The sequence below is a fragment of the Saxophila tyrrhenica genome, assembly GCF_035928015.1.
Source record: "Saxophila tyrrhenica strain CCFEE 5935 chromosome Unknown scaffold_29, whole genome shotgun sequence".
In the NCBI taxonomy this organism is placed as follows: Eukaryota; Fungi; Ascomycota; class Dothideomycetes; order Mycosphaerellales; family Extremaceae; genus Saxophila; species Saxophila tyrrhenica.
Window position 1 is genome coordinate 52404 of NW_027041761.1, and position 19699 is coordinate 72102.

At 56.4% G+C, this 19699-nt stretch overlaps 6 protein-coding genes across 6 annotated transcripts; 4 read left to right on the forward strand and 2 right to left on the reverse strand.

Annotated features, from left to right (window-relative positions):
• Positions 1 to 5: 5 nt before the first annotated feature.
• Positions 6 to 1255, reverse strand: LTR77_010973 (uncharacterized protein; the record flags this gene model as incomplete). Its single annotated transcript, XM_064808189.1, has 2 exons — positions 6 to 477; positions 534 to 1255. 2 exons carry the CDS (start codon positions 1253 to 1255, stop codon positions 6 to 8), a joined length of 1194 nt encoding a protein of 397 aa, XP_064653609.1.
• A 905-nt stretch (positions 1256 to 2160) lies between these two features.
• LTR77_010974 (uncharacterized protein) lies at positions 2161 to 2982 on the forward strand (the record flags this gene model as incomplete). The annotated part of the gene is made up of 2 exons (XM_064808190.1): positions 2161 to 2220; positions 2269 to 2982. 2 exons carry the CDS (start codon positions 2161 to 2163, stop codon positions 2980 to 2982), a joined length of 774 nt encoding a protein of 257 aa, XP_064653610.1.
• A 220-nt stretch (positions 2983 to 3202) lies between these two features.
• Positions 3203 to 4414, reverse strand: LTR77_010975 (uncharacterized protein; the record flags this gene model as incomplete). The annotated part of the gene is made up of 1 exon (XM_064808191.1): positions 3203 to 4414. One exon carries the CDS (start codon positions 4412 to 4414, stop codon positions 3203 to 3205), a length of 1212 nt encoding a protein of 403 aa, XP_064653611.1.
• A 4419-nt stretch (positions 4415 to 8833) lies between these two features.
• LTR77_010976 (uncharacterized protein) lies at positions 8834 to 9739 on the forward strand (the record flags this gene model as incomplete). The annotated part of the gene is made up of 1 exon (XM_064808192.1): positions 8834 to 9739. The coding sequence occupies one exon, from the start codon at positions 8834 to 8836 to the stop codon at positions 9737 to 9739; it is 906 nt and encodes a 301-aa protein (XP_064653612.1).
• Positions 9740 to 13233: 3494 nt separating this feature from the next.
• On the forward strand, positions 13234 to 13830 carry LTR77_010978 (uncharacterized protein; the record flags this gene model as incomplete). Its single annotated transcript, XM_064808193.1, has 1 exon — positions 13234 to 13830. The coding sequence occupies one exon, from the start codon at positions 13234 to 13236 to the stop codon at positions 13828 to 13830; it is 597 nt and encodes a 198-aa protein (XP_064653613.1).
• A 4387-nt stretch (positions 13831 to 18217) lies between these two features.
• On the forward strand, positions 18218 to 19694 carry LTR77_010979 (uncharacterized protein; the record flags this gene model as incomplete). The annotated part of the gene is made up of 2 exons (XM_064808194.1): positions 18218 to 19639; positions 19671 to 19694. The coding sequence occupies 2 exons, from the start codon at positions 18218 to 18220 to the stop codon at positions 19692 to 19694; spliced, it is 1446 nt and encodes a 481-aa protein (XP_064653614.1).
• Positions 19695 to 19699: the final 5 nt, after the last annotated feature.

Genomic DNA, 19699 nt, shown 5'->3' on the forward strand with positions numbered 1-19699 from the left:
GGCCTTTAGAGATACAGGGGCGGGTACACGTTCGGGAAATAGCTCTCCCAATCAATGCAATCGGGTTCGCTAGGATCCACCTGATAGCTGGTGGAGTGGGGACCGAGGCTTGCTTCATCGACGCCTCCAAGGAAGTAGGCATTTCCACCCTGCAGTGCACCTGCTTCCGGTGGTGGGACCATCATCATGCCCAGCGACCGACCCGCGACTTCCGGTGGCGGCAGGTCGTGTTGTCTCGGCGGGTCCTGAACGGTCGTTTGTAGAAGCTCACGGTGGTTCTGAGACAGCCACGACGACAGTTCGGTCTTATCACTCGACAGATCGGCGGGGTCGTATCCGCAATGAAGCGCCTCGCTCACGAGACACTTCGCTCCCTCATCTTTCTTCATCTCCACTCGACGTGCGAACACGGTACTGTAGCCCTGGCAGAGATTGCACACCTGGGTGATATCGTCGATCGTGAGATTCCGCCTGTACCTGGCGTAGGATCAGCACGCCTTGTCTTTGGACGGGATGTGTGCTATATCGCTCACAAGTCTGCCGTCCCTCTCCCCACTATCGCCAAACCAGACATCCCCACCGCACGAACGATTGCGAAGAGCCGCCCGCCGAACGCGGCATCCTCCTTCAGTCGCCGGAAGTCGTCTCCCGTCTGAGGTGTATCGCCGAGCGCCTCTCTGTACAAACGATCGGCGGCTTGCGTGCGCGTCTCTCGCCTCCCGGTCGCGCAGATGTGCTGACGTGGAGCGTTTCTCTTCAACTTCTCGAACGAGTCCCATACCAACACGTAGTGGATGCGGGTCTTGAGATTTTCGGCACGCCCGACACGGACACTCCGTGCCCGGCGCTCCGAGATGCGCACGAGGCGGAAGTGATGACGGGGCTCTGAGGATATGGCGGTGTCGTAGACGGCTTGCTCCTCAATCCACGGCTCCTCGTTCGATGTGTCCTCGTTCGATGTGTCCAGAAATTTGCGGATCGCTGCGGCGAAGTACCGCGCCTTGGAGGGCGTCAAACCGGGGAGTGTTTTCAAAACCCTCTCCTTGGAGACTTTGAACTCCTGGCGCGACGCCGCTGCTCTATTTCGATCATTCTTCCAATCTGGTGACCGGAGTGATGCACGCACCACCGCACGGTGATGCGGGTGCACCTGACCCAGCCATGCCACGAACTCTTCCATCACGCGCGGATCTTCGAGGACAAGAGGCGTGGTGTCCCGAAAGAATGTGTTTGTGCGGTCTTCTGTCGAATACATGCTGAGGTCCTGGGTCTGTGGGTTGGCTGGAGACCGGTGTGCATTCTATACAAACCCAACCCTCACGGGCCAGCTGGGGACCCACAAGACCTCCAGATTCGAAGCTCAAACCTGGAGGTCTTGTGGGTCCCCAGCTGCACGTTCTCCCTGACCATGTTGCACCATCAGGCTATGGCGTGGGATGTGATTGGCGCATTGTCGTGAGGACAGTCTCGTCCCGGAGGATCGGCCGAGCTACTGCCCCAAGATTGGCCCTTGGAGGGCCGAACGATGCACGGGGTGTAAGGGGCACGCCCTACCGTCCGTCGTCCGGCGTTGACGCGTGGTTGGTAATGGGCCGTGTCATGGATCGTGGCTGGCCGGGTCTGATCCTCCCCCTCCCCGCGGCAGCCGGGGCGAGCGATTCCGCTGCCGGCAAGGTTCATCCCATTTTAACCTAAACCATCGAAGGGGACTCAGACGCTTTGAAAGGCGGCTGAGAGCGGGCGGGCGTGGCAGTGGGCTTCTACAACGTCCGGACACAGGTGCATGGTGCTACTTGAGACGAGGACAATCTAAAGCGGTCACGCTATAGGGCTGGGTCCCTGCGGGCCCTCGACGCGCCGTCTATGATCTCGAGCCATGATCGACTGCGCGTAACGTACTCCTTTCCAAGGCCGGAAGGATCGCGGGATGTCTGACCCCTGCGAGGTGCTAGCACGGCGATGGTCAACGGCGATGGTCAACGGCGATGGTGGTGCGAGCCCCATATATCGACGGCATTCCTTTGGACGTGAGATCCCTTCGACATTCTCCAGAGTTGGGAGACGTAGGGAGGCCTACGTGCGAACCCAGGCGGCCGGCGAACGCCTGCCGAATCACCTAAAGACGTGCAACAACGATCTCGATCGAGATACGACACCACTATGACGGCATCTCGACCTCCACACGCATCCGGTTCCTTGGAGGTGGGAGGTGTCGCCATAGTAAGTAGGAAGCCCTCATCGACTGCGATGCGGTTGCTGATGTTCCAGGCAATCCACACCCCGTCGTCCAAGGCGAAGGTCGCCAGGACGACTTTCCTGCGCTTGCGAGACGACGCTTTCGTTGAATCACCCCGGGCTGCCCTGGGAGCATTGCGTAATCTGCGACGGGAGGGGTACGAAGCGGAATTGGAGGGACAGAGTATGTACGATGCACTGTTTCACGCTGGAGGCAAGTTCGATGACCTGGAGATTTGGGGAGTCGTCTCGACGGGCCGAACACCAGACCTGATGTTGACTCACGGCGTGACATGCCTATTCGATGAGGCGATGCGATGCAAATACTGCCGGACAATGATTGCGGAAGCCTTCCGTTTCGAGGGGGAAGGCGATTTGTGTGACGCGCTGGTGGATGAGCGGTTGCTGCTGGGAGAGACCGACTCCACGCATGCATTGCTGTCATTGGACCTGAGCGGTGACACTCTTCGTCTTCGTGGCCGCTGTTCTGACAGCGAGATCACTGTTGCTGCACTCCTCAGGACAACAGTAGGAAGACAGCTCTTGGCAGATCATTGCGATGGGTTACTGCGGAAGGTCGAAGCCAGGAGTCTGGAAGGGGATGATGCGGAAGACTTCAGGAGCATTCGCGAGCAGCTTTGCCAAGCGCGGGACAAAGTCAAGGGCTGCTCGTCAGTGCAACGACGAAGGCCAGCGCGTGGCTGTTTCAGTTGGGTTGGGAGCAAAGGCCCCAGTAGCGGAAGATGATTAGCCCACTCGTACTACTGAGGAAGAGAACACGGATGTCTGGAGTCAGTTGCTGTCACGTATGAGTATAATACTACGGAATCGCGAAGTCCCTACGCCAACAGCATCTTCTTGGTCTCGTATCTCACCTGCGGTATACCTAGGCGAAACACGTCGACTTAACGTCATGCAAGGCGGATGGTGGGCCCGGGAGACGTCGAACCCCTTCCGGTCGAATCGTTCATGGCGACGAGAATGACGCAGGTGTCGAGTTCTCTCGCCGGCCGGACGGAAGACTATGTCTAGAAGACCTCTGCCGCGGGCGCGACGGCAGCCCCTCCCGAGATATGAACCTCCACTTCGAGTTCGTCACGTTTTCGGCGCGACAATCATCACCAGAATACCCGAGTGGGGCAACAGCGACTCGTGGTGCGGGATCGGCGTCAAGTATCGGATTGCAGCCGGGAAGAAACGGACCGGGACTGTCAACGTTCTCTTTGTACTGCACGGGGAGACTGCAAGCCGTCGCGGCGCCGCTGGAGCGGAAAGCCGAGCAGGTGCCCACGTCTTCGTTACCGTACGCTGGCTGCGGACATGTCGACAACAAGCTCGGCAGTGCGCCGTCCTCCCAACCGTTGAAAAAGTCCTGATGCATTCCGTAGCCAGTGTCATCTCCTTGCGCGAGTACGAAGGAGTCTGGCCCGGTCTTGCCGGCGAGCTTGTCGATGTCGAAGAAGTTCTCGACGAACAAGTGTGGGAGACGTAACGGGTGCGAAGCTGGGCAAGCGCCGCTTCGGACGTCGCCGTGTGGATACGCCATGTGCGCTTGTGCATCTTCGGGGTCGTACTCCCTGCCGTTCCAGCAGTGTGGGAACTCGACGGACGCGTACAGGTATGGATAGTCCGAGCACGTATTCACCCCCCTCGGGAAGCCTCCGTCGTCGCCGGTGATGTACGAGCCGCCCTCGAAACACTTCCACACGACGGCTTTGCTGCCGGTGGGGGAGCGCGCGAAAGGATCACCGGCGAGCATTCGGAAGCCATGCTTGAACTCGAATGGCTGTGCTTTCTCTCCTATTCCGACATCGAGATAGTACAGTTTGTGTCCGTTGGTAGGCACGCGCAGGTATCCCTTGGACCCCTCGCGGGACTGCATATACAGTGCAGGGTGCCAGTATATACTGCGATCGGCAGCGATTCCCTGGAAGTCGGCGGATCCGACTGTGGTACAAGATGCGGTCTGCAAGCTGTCGTAATCCAGTGTTGAAGACAACATGTCCGCACCGAAGATCTGATGCACGTGAGCGCTGATGCCCCCTGGGGCGATGATGGGGTCGATACGCTGTACGGACGTGTCATCTCCTCCCGGAGCATACATGACAAATTGTTGCGCCATTGCCATCATTTGAGCCGCGATCACGACGAGGACAGTCTCGAGTGCCGTTCTGGTCATGACGGGGGCAGCGCAAGCACTGGAGTCGTATAGCTCTCGTTCGTTGATATGCGGCGCAAATATACCCGCTGCACACACGGGCGTGCTGTGGATGCGCACGGAGCGTCTGAGGGAATGAGTGTAGGAGGAATAGCGAACGGAGTCCGCCGCACGAGGCGGGATGGTAGAGACATGAGCAGGGGACGCGGATGAGGATGCCGAAGTGAGGAGAGCGAAGATGTTGGACGACACTGGTGCTTGTGCGAGGGAAGTCGTTTAGGCGACCCCCCCTTGTGTCGGAAGCAATTCCCCCTGTGCTGATGGCTGTCAGCAGAGTCACTCCCGAATATATCATCTCGCCCGGCAGAATCGTCCGGAACCCATAAGAAAATAAAGTGGAAACTTCGGCGGCCAAGTAAGTATCCCGATCTGTACGGTGCGACACTGTACGACGATGGTGAACGGCACCTTCATTTTGGCGGAATCACAAGCCCGTCCCCAGATGACTCGTCCACAACTGGAGTCTGATCTTCACCCTCATCAGAGGTGACACTGCCATCAGCATTCATGCCACGCGCATCACCGTCGCAGACATACGTATCAAACCGTCTTCGCATCTTAGCCACGCAACGCTGTTTCTCCGGCCGTGAAAGCCGAAGGGACTGCAGTGCTTGTCGTACCTCTCACTCCTCGCGATCCCGGCGCAGGAGAGCTCAGTCTGCGCCACCAGATCGAAAGTCATGAGAGCGCCATGGCTGTGTCCGGCGACGCCAAGGCGACCTCGATCTGCAACGCCCAGTTCGACTACCTTCGCAACGGCTGCTTCGGCGATACTAATCCGTTATTTCAGGCAAGTGTCGTGAGCACTCTTACGATCGCCGATGATGGAGAATGATACAACTGGGCCACGGCGTAGCCAGAGAGAAGCGGGTGGAAGTGCATACTCAGGTAAGTGAAAGTAGTCGGGGTGGCATGCTTGACCTGTCCAGCTGTCTGTGCGCCCGGATACTCCGAACGGTATGAGTAGATGATAGTAGGGATGCGCTTACCGGGAGGTGCCGTACTAAGTGAATACGCTTTCTGCTCTGTTCCCTCTCGCTAATGGACTCCTACGCGGTAGCCTTGGACGGTGGATTTGGCTTCGTGGTGGGGCAGCACAGTTTTCTAGCCAGCTCTTCACCGGGTCCCGCTTCTGATCAAGGAGCGATTGAAAAAGCCGGCAAGCATTGAATATCGTTCATTGTCGAACGATGCCAGGCTGTCCGTTGCCACTCCCGAGTTCTACTGCAATTGTCGGGGTCAATGCGAAGGCTGGCGAGCGCAAGATACTCATATCAGAAACCAGAGATGGGAAATGTTCGCTTTGATATCGTTGTAAGGTAGGCCGGGGTTTGGACTCATGGAACGGCGAGATTGCCAACCGTCGAAGTCTTCTGCCAAGTCACCATTGAGGATTCGGTCGCCATGGGGCTTCGGGCAAGCCCTCGGGTGGTGCATCAGACTCTCATGACTTCAAGGATGTCTGCCGGTCATTCGAAGAAGCCCGAAGGCTCTCCGGTAAAAGATTCCGATACGTCTGCCGCTTCCGTTTCCTGCTGTCCCGGGAGCACCGAATAGCAACGGGGTCTGGTTCAGTGGTCGTATTTGAGGTGGTCAAATGGGTTGGGTAGAAGTCGCTAGAAGTGAAGAGTGATCGGGACCTGCATTTGATACCTCGACGAATGTGTGCGCTAGTGGTCCAGGTCAAGACTGCGGCATGCAGATTGAGATGACTTTGTGTCACACGCTCTTCGTAGGGCGTACTAAAGTGTCCCGAGCTTTGCGGGTGACAAGTGCCTGCGCGGTCCAGGATGTGAAAGTTGGTCCCGAGTGGGCATGGAGCTCGCTGCTGGACGGTGAATTGCCCTGCATGAGTCCACACCGTTGATATGTCCGCAGTATCCAGGGGCCGGCAACTGTATTACGATGAAATCCCACCTCGTCCCGCTGGCGAGACGCACCCGGCATCCTCGGGCGGCCTCTCAATTAGCGTCGACACCTCCAACATCCTTACTTCGCTAAGCCTTTTGCCTCACCAAGAGCTCCCTTGTGCAACAAAACCTTCGCGTCCGTGAAGTCCGTGAAGTCCGCGTCTTGGGACCGTGCTGATTGCTCGTCGAGGCTGGGTTTGCTCCGCGGAGTACAAGGGGTGGGCAGCAAAAAATGGGCGCGCCCCATTTTAGAGTGAGAGATCACGATCTATCCTCCGGCAACGGCCAACGCGGCGTGCTTTGAAACGCTACGATGGCGAGATTGACTTGTGCATGCTTGGTGTGCAACCAATCAGGGAGAGAAAGGGGTAAGGCAGACGAGGAAGTCGCGCTCAGTGGTATTGGTGTGCAAATACTATCAGCCGCATCTTCGCGCCGCTAGGTATGGGTGACGCGAATCAAGCCGCTCTTGCGCACGTCAGCTCAACTCAGAACGACATGAGAATGTCCAAGGAAGCGAGTGGTGGAGAATGGTCTGGACTCTAGACTTGCAGGTGCAAGGACCCAACCAACGAAGCTGCAACATGTGACCGATCGCCGCAGCCGCACCGATGCGCGACTTCCGGCTCTGAGTGTTTGCAAACCGTTGAGCGCCCCAGCCGCGCCAACGTGGTACGAGGAATGAGGACAGACCTAGGTTCGCAATCACCCCCGTCCACCGTGATGCTATTGGTCCCCATCCTGGCCCTTTCGACGCTCCTGCCCTCACCGCGATTTCGTGAGTAGCCTGGAGCCAAAAACTGCCCGAGGCTGTAGCCAGTCCTAGCCAGTTCACTCGGAACAGCCTCCTGCCTGGACGCTAACTCGACTGGCCGGAACGACACGCGGAAAGATGCAGAAGACGAACGCGCAGAAAACGTGATGGAGGAGATCCGCAACAGCAAATGCGGAACGAACGTCAGATAACGCAAGGGCCAATCGTTCGCCCCCACAGTCATTGTCTGCCGTCAGCCAGGGAGGGCCAGGAGTTCGACGGGGTTGATGCCATGGGGTGCCCGACGTGACTCGAGCTCTAGGCAGAATTGTATACACACCATGGGACATGATCGGACCCAAGTCACAGACCTGGATATTAGCTGCTGTTCTGCGCACGCGACCATTCCGAAGCTAAGGAGGTATATAGAGGATGCGGCTACAATGCACGACCACGGTACCAACAGAACGTGATGCTGTAGACCATCGGCGTACACATCACCTCGGTGCACTATCAGCTTTCCGGACTTGTGCATGGAGATCGCATGTGCAGTGCCATATGATATGCTATGTGCAGTATGCAAGCTTAACGACAACGGTGGTTAATGAGCTGAGAGTCGTGGTGATGTCGGCTCGCGCGACGGGTTGCAGGATAGGTCGACCTTCCGCACCTTGTAGTACCATTGAACACTGCCATAGCCTGCAAAACGATCGCAAAGCGATATTTGAGCCTCTGATAATATCCCAGCCGCTCACGCAGTCATACTGTCGGGCCGCAGTGTTGATGACAATCGCTGCTCTGTCGTTCCACGTGTCGATCGAGAGCACCGAGGCGGGATCACAAAACCCAATCCCGGGGCTGCCGGTTCGACTGTGTCTGAGCAAAGTTGCACCGCCGATCGTCGGATAAATGCCTTCTGGGGCGATCATTCGGAATCCCCCGAGGACGATCGCCTTCACGCAGTGGAACGTGGCGCAACGGTGATATTGCTGGAGATCCACAAACACCCTCGCTTCCACCACTTAGAAAACGCCACTCGCCATCGACTGTCGAATGAACGGACTGACAGTGGTCGACTCCGTTTCGAGAGGCATCCGTTATTTCGTGTTCATCAAGTCTGCGAACACAGGCCATGAGCTCGTTCCTCAATCAGCCTCATTTGTTCTAGCCTGGACCAATCGTGGAGAGGATATGGGAAGATCCCCGGAAAGGAGCGCCCTGTAAAATCGGTAGGTAAGTTAGAGCTTTGGCGTCGGCCACGGATCACATATCAATAGGCGGTGTGACACACAAACCGAGCCTCGAGGCTCACTAGCTCAACGCAGCACGGCAGGAAAGCGTCTGTTGTAGGGATCGGAGGGTGCAGCTCGAGAGCTTCGACCTGCAGACTGAGCCCCTGCGCTACGCGGAACGATCGATTGCTACCATGATATCGATCCGAGCGACTTGTGATGAAACGAAGCTTCGAACACGTCGGGAAGAAACACCGTTCGCGTTCCGCCAGCACGGAAGTTTCGCCTCACGCACACCCTAGTCCGAGTCAGTTTCAGCGGCCGCCATATTGCCTTCTTGAACGCCCTGGTCCCGCCCGCGGTTCGCATGTAGCCCACAGTCAAGTATTGCGTCGGAATGCAGCCCATCTGATCGATCTTCTCTCGCTGCATGCGATTTGTCGTGGACTTTTGTCACTATCCAGACCAATACACAACCTTCCAGATGAGCGGAATCGCGAGCACAATAGAGCGAGAGGATGCGATTATGGAGGTACCCTGCCCCAACATCATCGAAGGCCCCACTCCCCATCGCTTGATGGGCGCCATGGAGAGCAATGGTCACCAACCGCACTCGAGCAGCAATGCCCCATCCCTGGCCGAATGGGGAGGAGAGCACGATGATCTTGCGTTCCGCGAAGTACAAGTTGCTGTACCATGCACCTTGGATGGTCTCACGGGACGCCGCTGCGTTGGGCCCAAAGACGACCGCATGTCGTCGAGTTCGACCGTTGAGGATTGGACCACATTCGAGATGCCAGGGAGCATTGGGACCGGGGACAACGGACGGAATGAAGCTATGGCTCAGGACTCCGACAGCGGCGACGACGAGAACGAGTTGGAAGAGCCGGAGAGGCTTTTTGGCACAACCGCGGTCGAGCCTGAGCCCATTGTGCGGGGCTGTTTCTTCGCCATGTGCGTTCAGGACTGGTGCACGACCACATTTATGATCCAGTTCTCGAACGGCGTCGTGCCATCAGCATTTGCCCCAACCGTGGACACGTACGAGAACGCAATCGCGATCACGCTCTGCTCCACGTGCGCGGCTAAGCACAAGATGCCGTCCAGCTTCGAGCAGACGAAGTTCGAGACAGAACTGGGCTCGTTCCTGACCAAGAGGATTAGCGCCACGCTGGGAAAGATATCGGACGTGCGCTGGGTTGCGGAAAGGATCGTGGGTGCGCCCGTGAGCCTCATAAAATCTGGGGACCGGCTCAGATTCATACCCAGAGGCGACATCATGTCTCATACGACGACCTGGGACAGTGTGAGGAGCGTTGACCTGCTCGTGGCCAAGACAGGGGAAAGATATCGCATGTTGTTTGACTTCCTGCTCGGTGGCACCATCTAGTACACGACTGTGGCGTACCGGTAGAGAGGACGGTGAATGGACCTACGGCTTGTGAGATCAGGTGCATCAAGTGGTGGTGCTGTCAGAATGTTACATTACCGTGGTCTCCAATACTGGACAGCTTCTACCGCAGCGCGTACCGGTGCAGCACTCAGAGAAACATTAGGAAAAAGTGCGTCTTGGAGAGTCGATTGTAAGGGGAAGAAGCCCCAACGTAGTTGCCAACATGTACGAAACGCGCAACAAGTCCCGTGACCACCCATGTACCAGGAGCCTGCACTTATGCCGCAGTCGGGTTGTGGTACTGGTAAGCTTTGACGTGCGCTCTCCTTGCTAATAAGCGTACAGCTACCCCAACTCTGGTCACAAGCAGTACCGTGACATGTGCGTGAGGATGATTTCGGGATGACTCCACAACATCGTGACCCCGCAAGCATTCGCAATGCTGAGCGGCGGTACTGCTATATTGAGAGCATGCACGTTGCCTGCCTGTGCGAAGAACAGTGAGCACGTTGGTCGGCGCCTCTTGCGCGTGTTCGAGGAAGGCCCCCCCCCCTCCCCCCCCAGGTGGATAATGGCTGAGCGACGGCTCATGTAGCATTGGGGCTCGATAACCTCGTGCTTTCCCCCGCGAACGGGAAATGTGGGGCCACGGCGAGCGCTCGGAGCTGAGGACCGTCAGCAATCGCATCAACAAGGGTGATCCTTGAGTGATCTGTATTGGTTTACGGCCGTCGCTCGCAGGAATCGATCCAGAGCGGGCGGTTAATTGTCTAATATCTGTCGGGGTAGTCCTGGAGACACGGCACCAACGGAAGCTAACCAGCCTACTGCGGGACCCGTGTGTGATAAGTGAATGTGGCGAGATGAAGCTGCTGCTACACGGTCTTCAAAGCACTCGAGGGTGCAGTCTGAGGCATTCAGCTGGTCTTACGCTCTTCCCAACCATCGCGACGCCTTGCTCAAAGGCTCTGCTGTTCGCGCCGCGCCATCCCCTGATATTATCGGTACTCGCACACCCGAGGGTCCCTTCGCCTGCATTGCGTCTAGCACTTTTCCGGCACTGTCATGAGGAGGCGTGGAGGCTGCGGAGGCGATCAATACATGGCTCGTCGATTCACATATCCGCCGTTGTTTCCCTCGAGTTATGATTTCGCTCGTTGCGAAGGAAGTGCAAACTTTGCTGACATGATCTTGTACCAATGCTCTAGCATCCTGAAAAATTCTGTAGCTATCAATCCGTACTCTCCGGGAGTTCAAGACCAGTAAAGCAGCTCGCGAGAGATCAACTGTCATTATCGACTGTTATCCGAGTTATGCTCTGTTGTTCCACGGGAACGCCGCTGGGGACGGTGCCAGAGTCTTTGTGGTCTCTTGGCAATCTATTCTCTCAGAGAGGTCAATCATGGGACCGCACCCATATCCTCGACCGTGGTACTTAGCATATACTGGCCGGAAGCTTCCGGCCCAACCATACTCTGGTTTTCTTGTGCTCCACCGCTGCCTGCTAAAGTCTGCTTCGGCTAGCGGGACTCGGCCTTTGGGAGCAGCCGTCTCCGGCTGATCCATCTCTGGTGGTGTGTGTATATTTGCCGCGGGCACATGACGTAAGCTGTAGTCTCTGGCGGCTCTTCGCCTCGCATCTCCTGATCCAGCCGATGAAGCAGGCGGTGACGAGGTGTAGACCGGTCCGTCGAGTTGGAGTGCTTGCACCAACTCTGTCTCGACAGCAAGTCGTAGCGCCCCATTTTCTTTGATAGTCCGAGGCATAGGTCCGACTGCGGCGACTTCGGAGTTTGCAACATCGTGGTTGTCCGGAACCGTGAGGGTGTTTCTGGATCGAACTTCGCGTCCATGGCTGGCGACATGATGCTGAGGTGAGACTGTCCATCATCCTTACTGCAATGGATCGAGATCGACGGACATGGACAAGATCGGTTGTCTTGATTACTCTTTCCCGTGGCAGAGCAACGGCAACAGAGCATCCAGACTTGTCTTTATGGAAGTCTGACGGCTGGGACATTGCCGTGGAAATTCGAGGGCAGTGCTGAATCCACTTTTGAGAAAGCCCGGACGATGGACTCGGAATTCTCTCGATGCCAGTTACGAAGGCGACGCGCGAGAATTGCAGGCGCTCATGCCCGGGAGCAGCAACCACTTTCTGTCAGGAGCAGCCGGCACTTCACTGTACACGGGCGACGCGGAAGCAGGGTTCGCAGTACTCATGCTTGAAGACTTCGACCGAACCTGATTGGTTCAGTATGTTCCTTCCGCGCTTGTTCGCCCAGACTTCCCTGATTTGGGCTCGATGGGACATTGAACCCAGTCGTGCCTAGCTTTTGTGCGGGAAATTTTCGATGTAGGCAAAAGGCGATCCGTTACACAGCAAGTCTGTCTTCTCCGCCCGGCAAAACCTCACGCCGTCTCTCTGGCACTCTTGGAACGCTGCAGAAGCTGTGTCACCGAGAAACCACCCTTCGAGTAGAGTACGCCTGATGGCACTCGTTTTCTGCGTTTCTTTTTTACCTGGACCGCACCCCAAAGAATGCGTGTGTGCGGATATTTCCAGTCTCTACAGTCATGACAGGATCAACCGCGACACGTGCCATGTTGATGCGACCAGGGGTCGCTTTCGCGGCAGACCAGTCGCTGAAGAGGATCGACGACAGGTGAAGTCGACTTATACTTCGGTACTAGGAAGCTTGGCACACGCGAGGCGGCTGACCTGTTCGTGCCGAGACATGGGGAACGACACAACATCTGAAGTAAGCTCGGACGCTATCGTAACTCGCAACCCTTATCCGGCCCTTGTCTTGCCCTCGTTTTCTCGGTTGTTGTTCTTCGGGTCTTCTTCGGCGTCAAGCAACGTCTATGATTCATAGCGTTGCCCCGGCGCTAGTGAATGAGCTGGTGCTTGATATGATACACGGAACGAGTTTAGCATTGGCCCGGTAATACCTTATCATGTCGAGGCTCTCCTCATCGAAGAAGAATGCTGACGCAACACTGGAACGACTCCCGTGTGCGCTCATTACCATTGCCGAAGATGCTCCCAATTAAAGCAACTTCACCTGTCGCCTCACCAAGGCCAGGCTGTCCTCTAGTGCGTGCCACGCATGTACAGGACTTTTCATATCGGTGTTAGCCCGGTTCTCGCGCCTTGCCTTGAAAAACCCGTCCCCCGCGGTCGTGACGGCTATTTTCGGCCTCCTGTCGTGTGCGACAGCCTGATCTTCTGAGTGGAAGGGGGGAGGGGGGATTCGAGGAAACGCTGATGTCTCTCGGATGGTTTAGATTGCTCCGTGTCAAGGCTCTACGAAGATGAAATACACATACTTTCAGGGTTACATTTGGAAAGTTGCTCGAGCAACTGAGAATTGCGATCGATATTGCCACCCTACAAGAGTATGCCGACACCGCCTTCTTGAAACCCTGCCTCTTCAGTACCAAGTCCGAGTGAGATGACTAGAGTCGGTGCCGGGTCGCGTCCTCCAATGGCAGTGACAGCGTCCTCTCAGCAAGCCGTGTCCTCACACGAGAGAATCAAGGCGTACCCATTGCGATCTCGAACCTCGAAAATCACTCGCGTTGAATCGCTTAAGCTGTCTGACCTAGGTTTATTCGAAAACGATGCGATCCCTGGATGTTTAGACGCTGGCGTCTTTGCTCGGAGCAATCTGTCGAGTGAACGCTACGGACTGCGTCACAGAAGCAAAATTTACTATGGCGAGGATGACGTCAATCATAACGAGGGCGGGGTTCACGGGGTTCAGAGGCAAACAGAAGACTCTACGAGTCCCTGCGTCCACAATGAGGAGCGTTGCCATCAGCGGGAGGACAAGGAGGAGGAGGAAGAGGAGGAGGAGGAGGAAGAGGAAGAGGAAGAGGAGGATGGAGCGGAAGACGAGGATAAGGACTCAGGCGATGAAGAAGACGCCGATGAAGAAGACGCCGATGAAGAAGACGGTGACGAGTCTGAGTCGGAGGATCGTAAAGAAGAAGAGTATGACGAGGATGGAGACTACGAAGAGTGTGACGAAGAGGAGCATAGTGAGGACGACAGTGAAGAAGTTGACGATGACGAGTTTTAACGAACCTGGGATCGCTCCACCAACCTTCCTCGCAGCCTGTGCGGGGCCTCACTCGGACCAATGATCAGACTTGCCAACCGTCTACAGACCACCCTCGGGCACCTCACACCTGGGGATGGGCAGAGTCGGGTGTTCTGCTTAGGGCGCAAAGCTCGGGAGTTGCATCTTCGTGCAGGACGAGGCATCGGCAGTGAATAATGCCATACCTTGGCCCACAATGAAATCCGATGCTTTTCATGCTGTGTAGAAGCCAGTGTCCTCACCGCGTGTTTGTGTGGTGTTGAGGCCGGCGGGGTGACGCTCAACTTGTTTATCTCAGTCCTGTGCATTGTATACTCTCTATATTCGTGTCGCTACCTAAGGCCTATGTAACCCAGAATAACTCGCCTCAGAGTAGCCCCTCGAGGTTCCGAGAATCATAGTATGGAGACTGCACAGCTAATGTTGGAGAGAGCCCGATCCAGATTCTGCGGGTACCGAGGAGCCGCAACCCAATTCTACCGCTCATGCTGTCTGCAGGTGCTGATGCCTGTGGTCATGGATCCGCGTTGGCCTTAACAACCCTTGCACATTCCTACTACATGCCGTCGAGGACACAAGAAAGTTGCCGGCGGGCTTGACAACATGTCGGTTCGCCACTACGAAATGAAATCTGTCTTCGCGAAGTGGTGGTGGAGGAAGAGCGGTGGAAGGTTGCCGGGGTCGAGCATCGACCGTCACGAGGCATAGCTGGCGAGAATGTGGTGGTTGCGGCAAGACATTCCGCATAATCAACGCCTAAAGCTGTGTCGTGGACTTGCGGTGGTCCATCCCGTGCACGAGGCTTACAGCCCTTGGTGACTGATAGCTGCAGCTTTATGCAGAAGACGCCACTGCCTATGTCGTGCTCGCCATGGTTATCTGGTGAGATTGCTGCCCGCGGCGCGCTTTGGTCCGGTATCGGTGCCGGTAGGACATCGGGAGCGGTTTGCCGACCTTGCGCATTTTGGAATCAAACAACATGTGCGGCAGCACATCACAAGGGGCAGACCACGGAGTGTCCAACACCAGCTCCGTGTAGAATTCGGGCCTCCCTCTGCAGCATTCGCTGTGCCTCCGCGCTCCAGTTTCGATGCTTCGCTGCCAACTTCAGTGAGTACAGCCCTGGAAGCGAAATCGGTAGATTGCTGTTGCGCATTCGGATGTGGGGCTGCCTCCAGCCAAGCCAGGTATGGGTTCCCTTGCGGAAACAGCTTCTTCAGTCAACGTGTGTGCCCCACAACAGTGGTGTTCCTGCATTGCTCTCGAATGATGACGTGGAACCTCCGGGCGGAGCACAGCGAGTGCCAGCCTCCTATTCGCGTAACACCAGCATACTGGTCCGCTTGTGTAATCGCCCGTATCGAGAGGTATGGGCTCGACTGCGGGATGCGATCCACGCCGTCCGGACACGGTGCAGATGCCGGGAGTCGGGCGGAGCATCAAGAGCGACTGGTCGCCTGTGCGGCTGAGCGGTGAGTGCGGACCGCAGGGTGTGAGCGCCACGCGAATGGCACGATTGTCGTGTCGTCGGCTCGTGGTCTTCGGGGCTGCATGGTAATGTTACCTGTGTTAGCCGACATTCACACCCTGTTCTGTCCACCGCTGGCCAAAGACACGGTTGTGGCCCGGGTGCACTTTTTTATCTTGTGCTTGCTTGACTTATATGCGTTAGACACGACCGTCCAGACGTCTTCGAACCTCGGCCAATTTGGGTCCAGCTTGCTTTTCGGCTTGTGTTCCCTTCGCAGCGTCAGAAGTGTGTGGCAGTACTCCTTTGTGAAATGTTCACGCTTCGCTGTATGGGCCTCGTCTGTGTCGTCTCCGACTTTTACTTCGCATATGGCTGTCCTAATCTTGTTCCTAAAATTGCTGGCCTCTTTCTTTATTGCATGGGCTTCGAGCCCCGCGTCTTTTAAAAGTGCTTCGATGTAGGTTCTTTGTCTTCTACACGGTAGTTGGATTTCCGTCTTGGCCTTCTCGAATGTCAAGACGACGCGACAGCCATCCTCTATTCGTTCTAGCGTTGCCACATGCAGTGAAGGATCGGAGGAGCCTGGCAATGCGATGGACATGGACACGCATGGTACAGACGATGTCGGACCGTCCGCGTCAGCAGGGCGGTTCCTGTTCGCGTGGGCGACCCGTGAACGGAGGAATTGACGTTCGCTCCCCTCATCAAGCGAAGAACTTCGGCGACGTTTGTTTCCCGCCCGTGTAGGTCTGGGGCTGTCGGTGGTGCGCCCGTCGTCGGCCGTCAAAGAGCCATCCGGAGTGCCGTCGTAGTTTGGCGGTGAAGTGGATCGATCTTCCTGCCCGGTTGAAGGGCTAGAAGGTAAGGTCATGCTTTAGGTTGCAAAGGAAGCAGCGACGGTAGATGTTGCGAAAGGCGCGATGTTGTTGAGAAAGTTCTGTGTACGTAGTGCGTTGGAGGGACGCTTGCCGACGCGAGAATCAGGGGCGTGACGGGTGGCGCGATCGGTTCGGCACGCTCGCGCAGGGGTACCCGGCGTCTAGAACGAGATGGCTGCCAAGATTGTTCAACTTCGGACGTGGGAGACCTCCTCATGCTAGGTAGTAGTTGGTCTGCAATCACCAAATTGCGGGCATATGACCGCTTCATCGAAGACACACCCTTTAGCCGTTGGGAATGGAAGACGTTCCCAGGGTTCTAGGTGGCTCGAGTGAGGTCTGCGCCACGAGCCGTTTTTACCCGCACCGCGAAGGTGGTCACGGTTCTTCTATAACACACAGCTAATGGATCCCTACACACACTCTCACATGCTCATAAATCTACTTGATAGAGACCAAAACGCACCATAGCGAAGCGATCCGATCATGGACAGCGGAGATGTTAGCCCTCCCTTACTCCTCACTCTCCCTTCCGAGACTCGGAACATGACATGAAGCTACCAATGGAACAGCTGCGACACGGTGTCTCGGGAGGAGGACATGTCGCACTCACATCTTGGAGGTGGGCAAGCAGATCAGGGAAGAAGCTCGGCGTCACTCTCTCGGAAATGCTTCGCCTCAAGCTCAACATCATCTTCGATCCGGACACACGGCACTTGGAAGCGCTTGAAAGTCGACTGAGGAGCTTTGCACTCAAGTCTCGCTTGTACCTTGTCGTGGTGGGCATGCCCAAGCGGAGAGTATGCACGATGGACGATGGTGCGGAGAAGGATATTTGGTACGCTTTGGCACAAACTACCCTTCCACTTCGATGGTGGCGTCGGTCATCGAAGGGCTCGCTCATGATCGTTTACGAGGAAACGCCTCTCGCGCGACTCTGGGACCACCTCTCCAACTTGCCCCTGGGGCACGTGGACCTACAGCACCACGCTGCGTTTCAAGGGGTCCTGGGGGCGCGTCGTTGTTGTAAAGAGTGGCTGGCGAGGGAGCTGCTCGGACGTCTGGGTGGGGATTCCTCAAGGTCCGCCCTCCCAACGCTCTCACCCCGACACAAAGCCTTTGGAGATGCTCCCGACGCTTTCGATGACAGCGCCCTCGCGAACAGGGCGAACTCGCAGGGGCGCTTTCGTAGGACATCGATACTTGCTGGCTGCAAACCATGGTCAACCCGATCGCACCCCGATCGCGCATGTGAGCGGTGGTGCCACGCATCCTGCGCGGTTGGTCGGCAGTGCGCGGACATACATCGACGTGGCACGGATGCTGTTGTTTGAACGTGATAGCCACCTCACTGCGTAGTCAGACCCCCTGCCGGTTTGGAAGCGAGGAGTAGCCCGACAAGTAGATGAAGCCGCGCCAAGAACGTCGACCAAGGTCACATGGGCGTACGTTTTGGCTTATGCATACGTGGATGTCTGTGCCTGTAACACGGACAACTCATCGCGACCACGTCATTTTGCGGGATGTTCGCGGTCGACCAAGCCTCATAGGGGTCGCCACGGGCGCATACCAGATGGTGGAGAGTACACGTCTGACAAAGTGCCGGGCGGCATCATACAGAAGGAGATTCCAGGGACTGCTGAAGCTAATGTCGGGTTGATAAGCCACGAAGTTGTACCTGTAGATGTCGTCAGCGACAGGCCTGGCTTGCGTCCCATGCGCAACCTATGCGGAAGCTATGCTGAGAGTTGACATGCAGCCTCCCCGCTCCGATGCCCCACGGGAGACCAGCCGTTCAGCCGCGTCTGACTGCCCGAATCCAAATGGCCACCGAATAGCAGCTAACGTAGCGTGGCACAACCTGCAGAGCTGTCACTGAGCCCGAGGCCATCCTGACTACACGAATGCCGACGTGGAAAAATTGTGCTCGAACGTACGCGAGAAGTTCGACTGGAGCGTTCGGCAGAACTTTCGTCATACTCTTCCACTACAAAAACGTCACTCCCCTACCGTCACCATGCTTCTGCTGAACGGCGCTCGCCTCTCGAAGGGGCACGTGCACCTTGCAGCCGCCTTGTTCCTGGTCGCTTGTCTCGGTTTGTACCTACAGGTACCGAGTGGTCAACGTGCGATCGCCCTTCGACCCTGGGATTCGGCCACGAAGACGACTCCAGACAAGCTGGGTATACCAAGCGCATCTCCAGCCCCCGCCGAGGACAGGAAGCAACGGAGCAGTCCCAAATGCGACGATCATCTTCACGCGGGTTACCTTCGAGCGTTCGTCGATCGAGCCACCGAATATTGTGGTTCGGGTTCTAGCGCCAACATGACATGCCTGAGTCACACCGTATATGAGAAGACTGACGTTCTCTGCTTCGCTGGACCCGCTCGCATCGACGTGCCGCAGAAGTCCATCCGTCTAGGGTGCGAGCTTCGGGAGTGGAAGGAAGAAGATGCCGCCGGTGGCATACCTGTGTTTGACCAGTTCCCCGTGTACTGGTACAACACAGGACCTGGTGTCATCTTCCGAGATCACATCGAACTCGAGGACATTCGAAAGCAAGGGTCTGAAGGATGGAACAATCAGGTGGAAGATCATACTATCCTCGTCCAGCGAGAAGGTCATGCCAACACGTGGCATTCTTTGATGGAAATCATGTCTTTAACTATGTCACTGGACATCTTGCGTGAGACTATGAATCCACAGACTGGACTCCCAAGCTTCACCGATGAAGATGCACGGACAACACAGCTGTTGATACTCGACGATCATCCGGACGGGCCGTATTTTGACCTATGGTCGTTATATGCTCACAAGCCACCGGTCAGATTCTCAACATTGCCTCCAACAGCATCTTGGTACAGCAACATCATTATTCCTCTCGCCGGGAGTAGTAATCCTTTCTGGCAGGCCGAATGGGTCAGCTACAACTGCGGCGAGTCTGTCCTCCTGCAGACCTTTTCTCAGCGCTTGTTGTACTTCTACCAGATTGCGAACAGCGCGCCCAGATCGACAAGGCAGCTTGTGTTGACATTCGTCGATCGCAAAAAGAGCCGCCGATTGCTCCAGAAAGTCGAGTATCTCGAGGCGTTGGAGGCCAGATTTCCGCACATGACCATCCGTCTTGTGGACTTCGCCGAGCTAGACCTCGCTGATCAGATCCAGATCGCGCACTCTACGGACATCCTAGTCGGCGTACATGGAGCTGGTTTAACGCATGGGATGTTCCTACCCCATAGATCGGCGATCGTAGAGATACAACCACCAGGGCTGGTCAACGTCGGCTTTGACCTGATGGCCAAATCGCTCGGGCACCGGTACTACTGTCGTCACGGGAGTGAGCACGACTCATCCGACAACACTGGCGACTGGCACCAGGATGACGTTTTCTTGGACAAGCACACCTTTTTGGACGTGGTTTCAGCCGCGATCAATGACGTACTTGAATCTGACTTACCACGGCGGGTAGCCTAGGTCGTACTTCGAGACCTAGCTGGT